Raw genomic sequence first — 14,299 nt, 5'->3', positions numbered from 1 at the left:
ACAATATTTCTGTTAAGTGGTCAGATCTATCAGCTATATACAAAACCTGTGGATATAGTTCTAGTGCAATTGCAGATAACCTGTTAAGGTTATATTTTTCAATCAAGTTTGTTCAAATCTAGTTAAACTGCAGATTCTTAGGCAGAAAAATCAACTTTGTTATCTAATAACTTTAGCAACTATAAACAGTAGGAATATAAAGAACAATTAGCTGCACTGGTGTGTGTGTATATATATATTTATATATATACAGTATATATATATATGTGTGTTTATCTACATACAGACATTATGTTACAAAGCTGCCAAAAACCTTTAAGGATGGATTTTAGACACTTGGTGAAAAATGGCTGGAATATGACATTCATCTCTGATCTTGTAATAAACAGATCTGCTCTTTGGGTGTTCTCCATCTTTCTTTCCTCGTAACATTTAAGTAGCCTGACATAAGGTTGCATATTTGTCAATCTGCTGTAATAAATATGAAATTTCCATCGGTCCATAAACTAATTTGTTGTACAAGCACCCTTAAAATGTTAAGTTTAATTCAGCAATATTTGGCATCTCAGAGTGAATGTTAAAGTGGTTGAATCCTGATATGACAGCAGGATAATGTAACATTACAGCAATCCTGAAATGACAGTACAGTATACAGCATGTATACAAACTGCCTGTAGAAAGTTAAAGGACTGGGTTGAAACTATTCAACTTTTAAGTGAATAGTTTATTTTAGTTATTCAAATGATAGGAAAAAAAATGCCGTATCAGATTTGTGTTCAGCACTTCCACAATCCAGACATTAAAGTACGCTGCCTGGAGCAGAGATGTTGTCATTTAGAGCACCTTGGCATTGATATTTTGCATCAGCTGATCAATACTCAAAAAGAGCAGCAAGAGATGCAGCAGATTTTCAATTTGACTGGCTCTGACCAGTCAAACTTAAATCTTTTTTTTTTTTTTTTTTTTTACCTCATCAGTAAGTGCAACAAAAAACAGGCCATGTGTTACAATAACACTGTTCAGCATGGAAGTTAAGAAAGAAGATTCAACGCTTTCAATTTTAAGATGCTGATGGAAGGACAAAAAATGGATCTTCTGAGGGAAAACTTAATAGGCTACAATCAGCATTAAACTTAAGCTTAGAGCTTTGCAAACATTGGAAATTAGCAGCAAGATTCTGACAAGTGCGTTTCTAGTCAATCTGTTGTCCTCATATTTTGTTCTTTTTTAAATATCTCCTGAAGTGCCGCTGAGAGCTCTGAAAAAGATAGGCTACAATCGAGCATGGATTTATGAGAGTGTATGTGAATCTACAGTATATACTGTTTCAAAAAAGCACTTGTGTGTTTGCTTACATATTCAATTTTTTTAGTGATTGTTGGCATGTGAGAAAACAGCACAAAAGCATCCGGCACCAAACCGGATGCTTTCAGTGTTTACAATCGCACTTTAACACAGCTAGAAACACTGCCAATGAAGTATTTCTTTGACAGCCAGTACCACTAACCATCCTTCATTATCCTCACGTCAGTGATGGCGCTGAGACTTCGACAGATGAAGAGGACCGACTGGATGCAGCATCTGAGCAGGTAGTTTTGTTGTCGCTTCTTCCAAAGTGCTGGGATATTTTTCTGTTTTAACCGGCTCTTCACTAAGTGCCAGCTCCGTCGTCTCGTCGGAGGCCGCCGTGGCTCACCTCTTCGCCATCGCTGTCTTCCTGTGCGTAGTAATGCCGAAACCTCTCCTTCCTTCGAGCGCTGGGAGAAGTAGCAGGTGATCTCCGAGGAAAGTCCTGCAGGAACAGAGATTCGTACAAAAGTTTTGGCTTGGCACAGCTGAGGGACGACAAGGCTGAGGAACTATTTGTGTCAGTAATCTGTTGTGTGACGCCCCCTTCAATGTTTTCACCTTTTATAGACATTTTAAAAGTATTAAAAAAGGTTATTTACTCTGAAATTACCCTGTCATGAATTCAATCATGTATCAAATAGAGAACATAAAAAATAACCGCAAAATCCATCAGGTGCGAAAATCCATCCAATAAAGATATAAAATATCTGTCAACTAATAATGAGGAAAACATTTTGAGGTAAGATGTGCTGTTTAGAGAAAAAACAAGCTAATTGGGTTTTAATGTATATCATCCACATTTTTATCTAAACAGGAAAAGAAATGGTAATAAGCAGACTGTTTTAAAACATTAAATTCAAAAAAGTACATAAAAAAGCTATTTCAACAGGATTCTTCTATTAAAATGGCGTTGATAAAAACCAGGCCCTTGAGGTGGCATCTCTAAAAACATTTTCCTGCTTCTCTTTCCTACAGAACTACTGTCTTGTGCCAGTTCAAGCAGAACAGCAAACTACTATAGGTTTTATTACAGCAAACTACTTTACATTTTATTGACAGGAACTAATTTCAAATCTTAAACAAAGGTGGCTTTTCATTTTTAATATGTAACACATCTGGCCTCCAACAAATTAAAACTGACTGAAGAACCAAAATGTCCTAAATAATGGCAATTTGATACTTGCTTGAAAAATCTAGGCATATTTAAGGACTTAAATTTCTTTATTGTTATTGAATGATTATTAAATTTTGAACTGTGTAAGTTTGTAAGTGTGTAACCTCAAAAACAAACTGATATGACTTGGTGAAGGCTCAACCTGACCTTTTCAGTCACATTTGGTCTTTTTAACTTGTAATAATAGCAGCTTGCACAACTTGTACACCACAAAGCCTCACCTGTACAATATCCAAGTTCCCGAAAAACTGCTCCACAGGAAGGATTTGATTACTGTCGTCATCTGGGAATAAGACTCTACTACTGTTTTCAGGCTCCACACATTCAGGAGCCTGCTCCTCCAAGACGCTGTTAGCTTTGCAGCTGCTGACCTCCTGCTCCGACCTCAGCTCGTTCTCTTTGCCCTCCTGGCCTTCGAGCTCGGGTGAACCCAGGCACCTCCTCCTGTCAGCAGCCTCGTGGCATTCGCAGCTGATGCGAGACAGTTTATCTGTGGATCTGGACGTTCTCAGCGCTGAACTGTCCTCTGGTGACAAATGCATCTTCTGGCTTTTACGGTTTTTCTTCTCCGAAGCAGAAACCTGTGGCGGAATGTGCACATGCGGAGAGATCAAGTGGTTAACCATTGCCACTTAACGGTCTGCACAAAAAAATAGACTTAAAAGAAAAAAAAAAACCAATCAGATCAAAAGCTGTGGTCTCAAAACCGACCTTTCTAGAGGCTCTGACCTCAGAGCTGCTCTTCCTCTTTCTAGACGTCATGTTATCAAGTTGACTAGGCATCTGGAAAAAGAAATGCATAAATAAAAACAAGACACAGGTTGTTTATTCCTCAGTGACCACATATCACTATAGCAACTACTTAGTTAAATGATTTGGCTTCAGTCAGTCAGGTGATGCAGTTGCTGTAACACTAGCAGATCCCAGGGAGCCGAAGCTATTCAGCTAAATGTTTTCACAAAGCCTCCCTGGCAACTCAGATTACCTTCAGATTATTGGACGTCTGACTCGGCCTGTAAATTAATATTAAGCAATATGTTTCTCTAATTTTTCAAAGACTCACCAGAAACCCTATAAAACCGCTTGTTCAGCATAACGAACTGACCACTTTATGGATTTTTACAGTCTGGGTAAAAGTCAGGATAAAAAATGAGTTGTGCAGTAGATGTCTCGGATAAGGAGAATGAGACTTGAATCCAGCCCTTCAGATTTCTCTTCGAGTGTGTTTACATTTTTGAGAAAACTCTGGTTCCTCCGAGATAAAAAAATTAAAAAAACAGAACGTGAGACTATCGAGCAGCACTACTGCAGCTACTACCAAGCTTGAAAAGCTCCAATTGTTCAAAACGTCACTTTTTTAGATGCACACCTGGGAGACAAATCTCTAAAGCGTTCTGTATGACCAGCAAACATCTCAGTCCAATAGAAACAAAACAAAGTAAAACTTCACTGGCAAGTCTTTTAAGATGCGTTGTTAAGTGAAGAGCAACACACACTTCAGTTTTATAACTCTTGGTGAGGCTGAAGGTTTCGATCTGCCGGTAAATTCATAGCAGAAGTTCCCAAGTCTTTTTAATCTTCTAGCTCACAAAAAAATACAACACTGTGATCCCAAATATATTCCACAAATATGCATCATCCCATAGAAGAAAAAGTATCCCTCCTCATTTTACAAAAATGTTTTTTTAAACCAAAAAACAGAAATAAACAGACTAATCTTTAAAAAAGACAACACATTTCTTTGCAGATAATTATCAAAAATTATAAGACAGCATTTTTTTTTTTCAAAGGTCATGTAACATTTGCAGCTGTAAACAAGGTTGTTTTAGCAGAAAAGGCTTTGTTTAGCATATTATTTTATGTTCTTCCTTAAACTAAAAAATAAGTCCAAAATGTTTACGTACTCAAGAAAACTAGTGTATTATGCTGGCTTATTTGGAAACAATATTAGTTTCTCCATAGTATCTCATTTGACTGTAATATTTTCACCACTATCTGATTAAAGTAACAAGAGACGGGAGTAGAGCTAGGGAAAAACTAACTGCTTTAACTGTAGAATATTTTCTCCACAACATTTATTATTTTAAAAAAAAACTACTGTAATTGATCCTGAGCCCCAACGACACCCACCCATCCCGTCTTGACGAACAAAAAGCGAGAAATTTCAAATAAAGTCTCAAATGACAAAACAATCACGGCTCCAGTCCTCCGGCAAATACCGAACATTTTCTCCATCTCGACACCTTTTGTCCAGAAGCGTTGCTAACTTAGCCTCCGCCAGGATTATCCGGCGGCGTCTCCAACCAGTTACAAGGACAAAACCGGCTTATAACCTAAAGGTGTCGGTGTGTTAAATACTACACGTCGAAAAACAGTTTTACGCTTTTACGCCCTAATGTTGAAAGCTAAAATACTTTATTTAATCACATAACACGACGTTACTGGTTAACTCGACTAGCTACACTCTCTCTTACCTCGCCGCCGGTGCTATTTCGGTTCCAAATATCTAGCTCTTTGTTAGCTTTGCGACTAAAATGACAGCTATAAGCAACTATTGGGCAGTGGAAATTTTACAACCTGAGCCGCCGTGCTGCTTGTCTGTCTGCGTCTCAACCACCGACTTCTCCGTGTATTTCCTGTAGTCGGGTTCAAGCTGAGGTCATCGCGTCCCTGTACTGGCACTGCGGCGTACTCCCTGGGCTGCGTTCCAAATCTCTTCACTCGTTCACTAGGTAGTGCACTGCGAAGGGTTAGCGACTTTCCTCTTTACTATGAGTCGGGTAGTTGCAAGAAGTATCAATAAAATTTGAACTTAATCTTCACTCAGATTCTTTATTCGGCCTAAAGTAATAAGTGTGTTCCCAGTTACATCACAAATTGAGGAAGAGGTCAATTTAAAATGTTGGAACGCAGCCTGCATGTCTGCGGACGTAGCGGGCAAAGCTAATGTAAATATGGGTTTGAACGTTATCGACCAAAGAATTTACTGTGAGGCGTCAGTCTCTTCCTACATAAAAATATTACATTGGGTTGCAAGTACTGAACAAACATTTATCCCTGTTAGGGAGGGCTTTCCCCCCCCCCCCTCAATAGTATAACCTAAACACGCATTTTAACTGCGCATTAACTGATTCCAAAGTATTCCTGTTAAAAAAGAGAGAGAGAAAAAAGGGAATACCATACAACCTTTTGGTTTTAAACTTTGAGTCGACGAGATGAGATTGTATCATCTTATTTAAAAGTAATCTCGACGATCCTCGCTTTAAACTAAACATCTGCAAGTTGCAACTGAGTGCATAACTATGCCTAACTATTTATATTATTATAATGTGTTGCAATGAAATCTTAATGTGGAGGATTTTGTTATTATTATTATTTTTGCTCTAAATGTGTGGGAAAAGTCACCGTGTGGTTTGCATAGGCAGTTGAGGTTGTTTTTTTTTTTTAAGTCACGCCTTATGATCAATGTAGTTCACATATTTATCCATAAGAGGGGGCAAGAAGATAATCACTTTACAACTTGTTTCTGTTCGGTTGCAGACGATTATGTCTGCCACAGTTAATACATGTAGGAACTTTACGTAAGCGTACAGTTTATAAAAGGTAATATTTGGTTGGTCATCACTCGGAATGATCAAGTTCACGTAGCAGAGAAAATTAGTTTTAGAAAAAACATGATGGAAAGTACGACTGAAGGGAAGATCAAGAAACCATTTCCCCGAAGTAAGGCAATCATAAAAACACAATTAACAATCTCAAGTTAGTTTGCAGCATCTATTTTTCAAATAGTCATTTAAAAGCACCAGAAAATGCAACATTTTAAACACCAGGAATATAAAGCACCAATAAAGCCACAAAATCCCACAATACTTCACTCAATAACAAACCCCCCAAAAAATGACAAATGGTGCGTTGAAAGCACATAGTAAAACCCCCAGACGACACATAGTTTAATTTTACAGTTTAAGAACTACAGCAAAACAAAGATAAAAACGATTTGCAAGAAAGAAAGAAGGAAAATAACACTTATAAAGAATGTTAAATGGCGCTTGTATAGCGCTTTTATCAATTAAGTCCAGGGGACCGCAAAGCGCTTCACACTATTTACAAGCTAAAAATACAATTAACCTGCTGATGTCGTGTCTTTTACTTTTTTCCAGTAAAAATACTTAAACAGTTGTCAAAATTCAGTTACGTTTTACAGATATTCCCTTAAAGAAATGTATACTCTTTACTATTCACAGAACCTGAAAGGAATGGATTCTTATCCCTCTGCGCAGTCAGGAGGTCATCTGATTAGTCGCAGATTCATTGTATTGCACGACAATGACTTCAGGCATTCAGCCGGAGGAAAAAAAGGCCAGTCCTGCAGCAGATCAAAGAGATCTATAGATCAATAATCTCAACTTGATCACACAAACTGCTGCGAGGTGATCCAGTCTGCATTTATGCAGAATCCCAACTTCAGGAACCCGAACTGGTCAGAATGCATGCATATATTATTTAACGCACATAATCATTTCACCGGTGATCAGAACTGTGAGCTACAGCATATTTAGGATGCCGTGCTTGTCTTTTGCAATTTGACGAAACAGTTCCGATTTTCTCATTTCTGTTTATTAGAAAACAAATCCACTACGGGCACCAATATGATGTGTCATGCACCTGATGATGATGGGTGGGGGATATTTGGGTGAGGCGGTCCTGCAACAGTTTTCCGGTCTGCGAGGAGATTAAAAGCGACATGAGAGCGACTGCGAGCCATGTGCATCTCTCTCTCCCCACCCTCCCAGCCACAATAAACACTGATGTGTGACAACCGTCCACGTGGGCTGAAGTGGCCCGCAGAGGGACGACTTCACTCTGCTGCAAGTGCGCATGAGGACGGACGGCGGTGGATGCTTCCAATAGGGCGCACGGCTGCGATACAGCATGAAGTCCAAACGCGCAGCATCTGAGGGTCCCGGGGCGCCACGGTGACGGATATGGATCACTTCTTTCGGAGAAAGCGGGCAGGTTTGGTGAAGTTCTTGCTGAGTCTCTCCCTGGTTTTGGCGTCTATTCTGATGATTCTCAAGCTGAACCTGTCGGGAAAATACGCAGCGGTCTTAAAAGACGCGCGGGACGCGAGCTGGTGCGGCTCGGACTGTTTTCCTTCAACACAGGCACCGGTAAAGTCCGATTTCTGGAGACTAAATGCCGCGGCGCAAAGCAACAGAGTGAACTCGCAGCGGGCGGCCAACGGGACCCCGACCGGCTGGGACGTACAAGTTCTCAACTGCAGCGAGGACGAATTGGTGAAGAGCCAGGGCTGGTTCCAGCGTCTGGACCCGAGGTTTCACCAGTTTGTCCTGCACAGACACTGTAGGTACTTCCCCATGCTCATCAACCACCCGGAGAAATGCGCGGACGGAGAGGTGCACCTCATCATGGTGATCAAGTCCGTTATCGAGCAGCACGACCGGCGGGAAGCTGTGCGTAAAACCTGGGGCAAGGAGGGCACAGTTAACGGAAAGAAGATCAAAACTATATTTCTCCTTGGAACTCCGACAACAGGTAAAGACACTAAGAACCTCCAGAAACTGATCGAGTACGAGGATCAGATCTACAAAGACATCCTGCAGTGGGACTTTATGGACACCTTCCTCAACCTGACCCTAAAGGAGGTGAATTTCCTCAAATGGTTCAACATCTACTGTCCCGGGGCGCAGTTCATATACAAAGGAGACGACGACGTGTTTGTGAACACGCACAACCTGCTGGAGTTCATTGGCTACAAGGTGGACGATGGCAAAGACGCCGACTTATTTGTGGGGGACACGATCGCCAAGGCGATCCCCATCCGGAACCGCCAGAGCAAATACTACATACCCAAAGAGCTCTACGACAAGCCGTACCCGCCCTATTTAGGGGGTGGCGGGTTCGTGATGTCCTCCCAGATGGCCAGGAGGCTCTTCGCGGCCTCGGAGGACGTGGAGCTGTACCCCATCGACGACGTGTTTTTAGGGATGTGTGTCAAGAGGCTGAACGTGGCTCCGGAGTTGCACGCAGGCTTCAGGACCTTCGGCATCACCAGACAAAAGGCGAGCTCCATAAACACGGAGCCGTGCTTTTACAAGAGCCTCATCGTGGTGCACAAACTGAGCGCGCAGGAGCTGCTCAGGATGTGGAGCGCAGTGCACGACAAGGATCTGGTTTGCGCACAAAGGACCTTTATATAAAGGAACCCCCAGCAGGCTATTAAATCAACCTTTAGTTGATCAATACATTCATTAAATCGTCCGGAGGTTTTCTTTATTATTATTCCGACTGTATTCGATCTTCAGCGGATTGAGTGGAGAGAAACTCAGTCGGTGTTCTCTGAGTGCCAGATGAAACTGTTCACAACCTGGCTGACCGAACACTGTGGACCCTAAGTGGACCTCATTTTGGTTTATTTGTAATTTGTAAAACCACTACAGCATCAACTAATAAGACATGAACATTTTCAAATTCAGTTTGTGCCATTTACTATCCTCAAGTCCTAACCTGAGAGACACTTTATTATGGACTTTGGGGGAGTAGTGTTTAAATTTGCAGGTTAAAACGTGACTCTTTCCATCACTCATCTGTTCGGTTATTTCCTGAGATCTTATTCTCTAATTTCATGACTTTATAAACTAGGCATGGGCTGGCACCAAATTCCAATGATATGAGACGACCTTAAGAAAAACTATTATGGAATCATACTGACACAAAATATAAACCTAAGATCTCTAACTAGACCCATTGGTACTAATTTAAAACAGGAAATCAAGTTATCCCATCTACTCCCAATATAATTGAAACATTGATGTGTAGCAAATATATCTGGCTTATAAAAAAGAATATACATTTATTTATTTATTTTTTACTTTGCAAATTTCTTTCAGCTAGCTGACAGCTAACACCTTTCAGCTAACACCTGTTGCAGCAACATGTGTGGGAAAGGCACTGCTTTGTTAGTCTGCACACCATTCAGCTGGAGAACATTCTTATTTTTTAAAAAAAATTACACTATCAGGACACTGTGATTAAAAATGTTTAAAAAAAGAAGGTATATGTTAAACAGCTACGGTCTTAAAGCCATAATTGTCGAAAATCATACCACTGCCTCGCTCATGCCTAATTTTAGCTGCAAAGGGAACTTAATAGGTTTAGAACAAAACCTATTAAGAACAAACAGTAGTTATTTGATTATTTTACAATGTATTGTAAAAATGTAAAAAAAAAAAAAAAGAGAGAAAAATTGTGGAAGTCAATATGGTTTATGTTTGACGTAATTTCTTTGTTTTTGATTAAGAGAGAGTAGGCCCAAGACCAAAGAAAAAGGAACTAATGTTAATAGCTCCTGCACTCTGTGAAAATAAAACTGGAATCCCCAAGTCACTTTGTAAAATGTAGCATGTCTGGTGTCATCATTTGATTAACGGCAATGTTTGGAGAGCGTCCCAGCTGTAATCTGACAAAACTCATTATATTCTGGTGCTCTACGGACAATAAGATTATTTTCTTCTTCAGTTCGGCGCAGCTAACGACCGGCCAACAACCATTTTTGGCCAGAGCATTCACAGAGACATTTGGTTATTTGTCATTCAGCTTTATTTTTATACACACAAACACATTTCCATAGAAAAATAGCTATTATGCAAACACGTCATAAAAATTACTGACTACAGTGCACAGAAAGCACCATAAAAACTGTTACAATGTCACAGCATATTAAAGTCCACACAAAAGCAGGCCGTGTTAGAAACTAATTATGCTGCATCTTATAAAACAGCTGCTGACCAGTAGCTCTGTCATTAACAATCTTTGACATTGTACGAACAGCTTCAGGAAGTGCGAAAAGCTAGAGCTCAAGAATACATTATAAGTTTCCGACCTTTTCATATTCAAATACATTCTGTCACTTTTTCTAACGTGTTCCAGTGAGCACTGTCAAGACATTTGCACATTAAAATAATAACTGAATAAATACTCTAGGTAGTTGTTAACCTTTGTAGTGTGACTACACGGCGCAATAATCTTCCTTTGTTTCATTATTTTTAATTTAATATTCTCTACAGCTAAGGTTTAGTTCAGAGCACTCATTTGCAAGACTGTCATTTGGAAATTTCAGGAAAATAACTGGTAACAACCTTCCTTTGGCAAAGTGTTACTTAATTCCCTGTGTTAGAAAGACGATGTTAGGGAGTGCGAGGGCAGACGGCTCACTGATGGTGGCAGTAAAGCTTGGGCAGGTTTGTAACGGCTTCAGGAAGAAAGGACCGTCAGAGATGTTGCCATGGAGATTTCAGCCAGTAGCTTGCTACTTCTGCTTGTTTCAACACACTTACAAATAGAGGTTTAGATTTGTGCAGAAGATAGCACTCAGCTAAAGTTCAAACTGACAGCATGAAAAAAAAATTCAACTTTTTTTCCCTCATTGTCTGGCATTTGATCAGACTTAAGTTTTGACAATTTCAGTCAAAATTAGCAGCACTATTTGTATTAGTTAAATGCATTTATCTTTGATTGTTTCCTTTAAATCCAGAAGTTTACATACATTAAGATAATTAAACCTTTGAAACAATTTTCAAAAGCTCAGATTAGGATGCGATGGCTCTGTAAGTTTCAATTATCTAATTGAGTTTTTAGATAATTATTTTTAAAACTTTCTTAAATTCTGACATTTATATTCATTTCTTTAGTCTTTAGAAAATTCCCTTTTAAACTCTATGACTTAGTTAAAATATTTTGTCTCTTCTCAACAAGGCTCTGGAGATTTCACCTGACGGAGCTGCTTTAACTGAGCGAGGTTTGCAGGTCGTTTCGCTCACACACACACACACACACACACACACACACACACACCCACACACGCACACCCCCACACACACACCTACACACACACCTTTCCAACTCTCCCCACAGTTGCAACAGTTGGCCCCTTTGTGGAAAGTCATGAACTTCCTGGTTGATCGAATAAAATACCGCTTCTATATTTCTCATGATGCCATTTATTTGGGGAAATGCTTCACATTCGGGACAGTGTTTTCAGGAATGTAAGCTTCCCCATTTATTCCTAGAATCTTCACTAGAGCCAAAAGCTTCAACTGCATTTTGGTCTGACCATCAAAGATGTTACCAGAGACGAACGTTATTTTCTCTGAGTCCATTTTCAAACTGTAATCTGGTTGTTTATGTTGAGTTTGGAGGAATGGAATGTGCCTTGCTATGTGACCTTTCGGCCCGTGTTGGTACAGGTGTCATTTCTCTCTGGACAAAGACTCTCTCAGCGGGTTCAGCAAGCAATCTTCGCAAAAGTCTTTTGCCTTGGAGTTGATTGTTGCTAATATCTGGGTACACAGGAGCCATCTCCTTCTAGATCTGTATGATGACTGGACCTTTCCTTGTTGCTTATACTTCTGAATAACGCTTACAACAGATGAATGTGGCGCTTTCAGACATCTGTATTTTGATCTACAATCCCGATATCTTGGCTGGTTCCTTTAGATTTTTCCATGATGTCGCACAAGGAAAGCAGCTAAATTTATATTGTTTTGTCAACACAAATACACTGCTGTGCCATCAAGTAGAAGCTAATATGGCATTATCATCATCTGGGCTTTCCAAAATTGTCTAAAGGCATGACAATCTCCATGTATGTAAGCTTTTAAATATGAAGAAAATAATAGAAAAAAAACAAAACAATCCTATCTCTCATTTTTCTGCTATGTAACCAAAGAGACATAAAACAAGATTAGGTCAAAATCTAATCTTGTTTTAGCTTTTGACCTAAAACAAGATTGCTTGTTTTAGGTCAAGTAATCTTATTGACCTAAAACAGGAAAAGTTTAATCTGGTTTGCTGTTGAGTAACGAGGGGAGAAAAAAAGTCTCCTTTTATACATAGTTCACGTAAATTTATGGTTTTATCTTGATGCGATACACAGCATCAAAGCAATTTTGCTCCATAATCCAGTTAATTTTTTTTTTTTTTTAAAGGAGAGAGAAATCACTGAAGGGCTTGCACTGCCGTAATGGGCATCTAGACGTTTTTGCACAGAGCATTCAGTTGACAGACGTGACATGTCCTTGGTGATGTCAGACTGACGTATTCAGTGTTGTCTCAGCTTGGCGAAACTTTGCTTCCAGCAGAGTGCCTGCATTGTGTAAAACGTGGGCAGTGACTGAGCAGAGGAGTTGGACTGAAAAGATGCAGCTGGCTGCACAACTGGAAATGCTGCATCACATACTTTTGAACTTTAACCAGTAGCTGGGAATATAAATCAGCATACCCTCAACATGGCTTCATTTTTCCAATATAATCTTTAGGATTAAATATTTTGATAGTCCCACAGTAAGGAATGGTAAGACTTCCCTTTAAGCCACATATAAAGGCTTTAAACAGCATTGACAAAAATAAGACTGTAAGAGACGAGAAACCTTGTAAGGGTGTATCACTTACAAGGACTCAGTGCGCTCATATCTACTGGCCTCACAGGTGTTTACTGGTAGAGTTTTAACCTGCGGGCAGGACACTGAGTCAGCTGATATTCTTACACAAAATAAGCTTTTGTTTCAAACCCAACAGGCTGAACTAGATCGCCTTATTGATGAATTGCAGTTTTGCGTCCACCTATTTAGAGTTGGAGTTATTGACCCTTTGTCAGGGGGAGTTGTTTCTTCTGGTTATATACTGTCTTTGGATGATGGAGTTTGTGACCGACCAGCTTCAGCGCTTTCCTGCAGCGTTTCTCCTCGCCATGGGTGTCAGGGATGGGATCCGGCTGCCTCTGCCCCCGGGCCCAGTTCTGGTTCTGGCTCCGGCTCTGACCAACAACGACTGCTTTATTCCACCAGCGGCCCTACCTGGAAAAATAAACACACCCACAAATGCCATCCTTAAATTTACAATAAAAAGGGAAATTCACCAAACGCCGACTCCAATGAATGCAGCCCGCATTCCTGATGACGTGACTATAAACAGGAAGCGTCTGTGAAGCGTCGTGATGGCCTGACTCAATAACCCTTTGTTGGGTTACAGCCACGAATAGCAACGTATTTATTAGATTTTATTTGATAGGTCAACACTTAAGAGTGTAATTTGGTAGGGATGGAAAATGGATGTATCGTTTTCAATGAAACAAACTCAATTGCAGCTAAATGACAGTGTCAGCAAATTTGTAGAGTCTTGCTATTGTAATTTTAACAGAAATACAATTGTTCTGTGAAGCATTCAAAGGTTTCTTAGCAGAACCTTATAACACCTTATAACACCATGAAAACCAAAGAACACACCAAAGAGACAATTATGTGCCTTTCCACTTGTACCTACACAGTTTGGCTCAACTCTGCGTTTCGGATTGTCTTCCATTACAATTGAATAGCTATGGTCGTCACTGAGGGGCGGACCCAGAGGCCGAAACATAACATGAGAAAATCTGTTCACACAACACCACAAGCACAAAAACGTCTGCACCTCGTCATCAGAACACAGTGTTGTGGGTTTTTTTAGCGTTGCCATTTTCCCTTAAAGCTCCAAATAGAATTTACCATAAGAGGAGCAGAGAAGAGTTCCAGGATCTGTTTACAGGACAACTGTTAGTCACGCACGCCATAAATCCTGCCTTTGTGTAAGAATGGAAAGAAGAAAGCCATTGTTGAAAAGTCAACAGAAGTCCAGTTAAGCTGTGAAAACTACATAAAGAACATAATGAACATGTCTAAGAAAGTGCTGTAGTCGAACTCTCTGGCCTGCATGCAAAACACT

The 14,299-nt window shown here is 40.0% G+C and overlaps 3 protein-coding genes across 3 annotated transcripts in view; 1 reads left to right on the top strand and 2 right to left on the bottom strand.

Moving 5' to 3' along the window:
• Positions 1-236: 236 nt before the first annotated feature.
• c1h1orf174 (chromosome 1 C1orf174 homolog) lies at positions 237-5,284 on the bottom strand. The gene is made up of 4 exons (XM_032570490.1): positions 5,102-5,284; positions 3,236-3,307; positions 2,746-3,105; positions 237-1,792 (listed from the first exon to the last, which is right to left on the bottom strand). Exons 2-4 carry the CDS (start codon positions 3,305-3,307, stop codon positions 1,652-1,654), a joined length of 573 nt encoding a protein of 190 aa, XP_032426381.1. The 5' UTR covers positions 5,102-5,284; the 3' UTR covers positions 237-1,651.
• A 55-nt stretch (positions 5,285-5,339) lies between these two features.
• b3gnt7l (UDP-GlcNAc:betaGal beta-1,3-N-acetylglucosaminyltransferase 7, like) lies at positions 5,340-9,945 on the top strand. The gene has a single exon (XM_032570465.1). It carries the CDS (start codon positions 7,510-7,512, stop codon positions 8,743-8,745), a length of 1,236 nt encoding a protein of 411 aa, XP_032426356.1. The 5' UTR covers positions 5,340-7,509; the 3' UTR covers positions 8,746-9,945.
• A 181-nt stretch (positions 9,946-10,126) lies between these two features.
• cep104 (centrosomal protein 104) overlaps positions 10,127-14,299 on the bottom strand; it is a 39,120-nt gene continuing 34,947 nt past the window's right edge. The window contains exon 22 of the mRNA XM_032570452.1: positions 10,127-13,398. Within this exon, the coding sequence (XP_032426343.1) occupies positions 13,262-13,398 (137 nt within the window). The 3' untranslated portion in view covers positions 10,127-13,261. The remainder of the gene's footprint in view (positions 13,399-14,299) is intronic.

Source organism: Xiphophorus hellerii, chromosome 1 (genome assembly GCF_003331165.1).
Source record: "Xiphophorus hellerii strain 12219 chromosome 1, Xiphophorus_hellerii-4.1, whole genome shotgun sequence".
Lineage (NCBI taxonomy): Eukaryota > Metazoa > Chordata > Actinopteri > Cyprinodontiformes > Poeciliidae > Xiphophorus > Xiphophorus hellerii.
This window is presented reverse-complemented; position numbering and strand designations above follow the sequence as displayed.

What these genes read in the sequence shown, in the direction of transcription:
- c1h1orf174 (XM_032570490.1), bottom strand. Translation starts at nt 3,307, where the DNA reads ATGCCTAGTCAACTTGATAACATGACGTCTAGAAAGAGGAAGAGCAGC. An exon ending in AGGTCAGAGCCTCTAGAAAG is followed by an intron (nt 3,106 to 3,235) that starts GTCGGTTTTGAG and finishes ATTCCGCCACAG; the next exon opens with GTTTCTGCTTCGGAGAAGAA. An exon ending in GGAACTTGGATATTGTACAG is followed by an intron (nt 1,793 to 2,745) that starts GTGAGGCTTTGT and finishes CTGTTCCTGCAG; the next exon opens with GACTTTCCTCGGAGATCACC.
- b3gnt7l (XM_032570465.1), top strand. Translation starts at nt 7,510, where the DNA reads ATGGATCACTTCTTTCGGAGAAAGCGGGCAGGTTTGGTGAAGTTCTTG.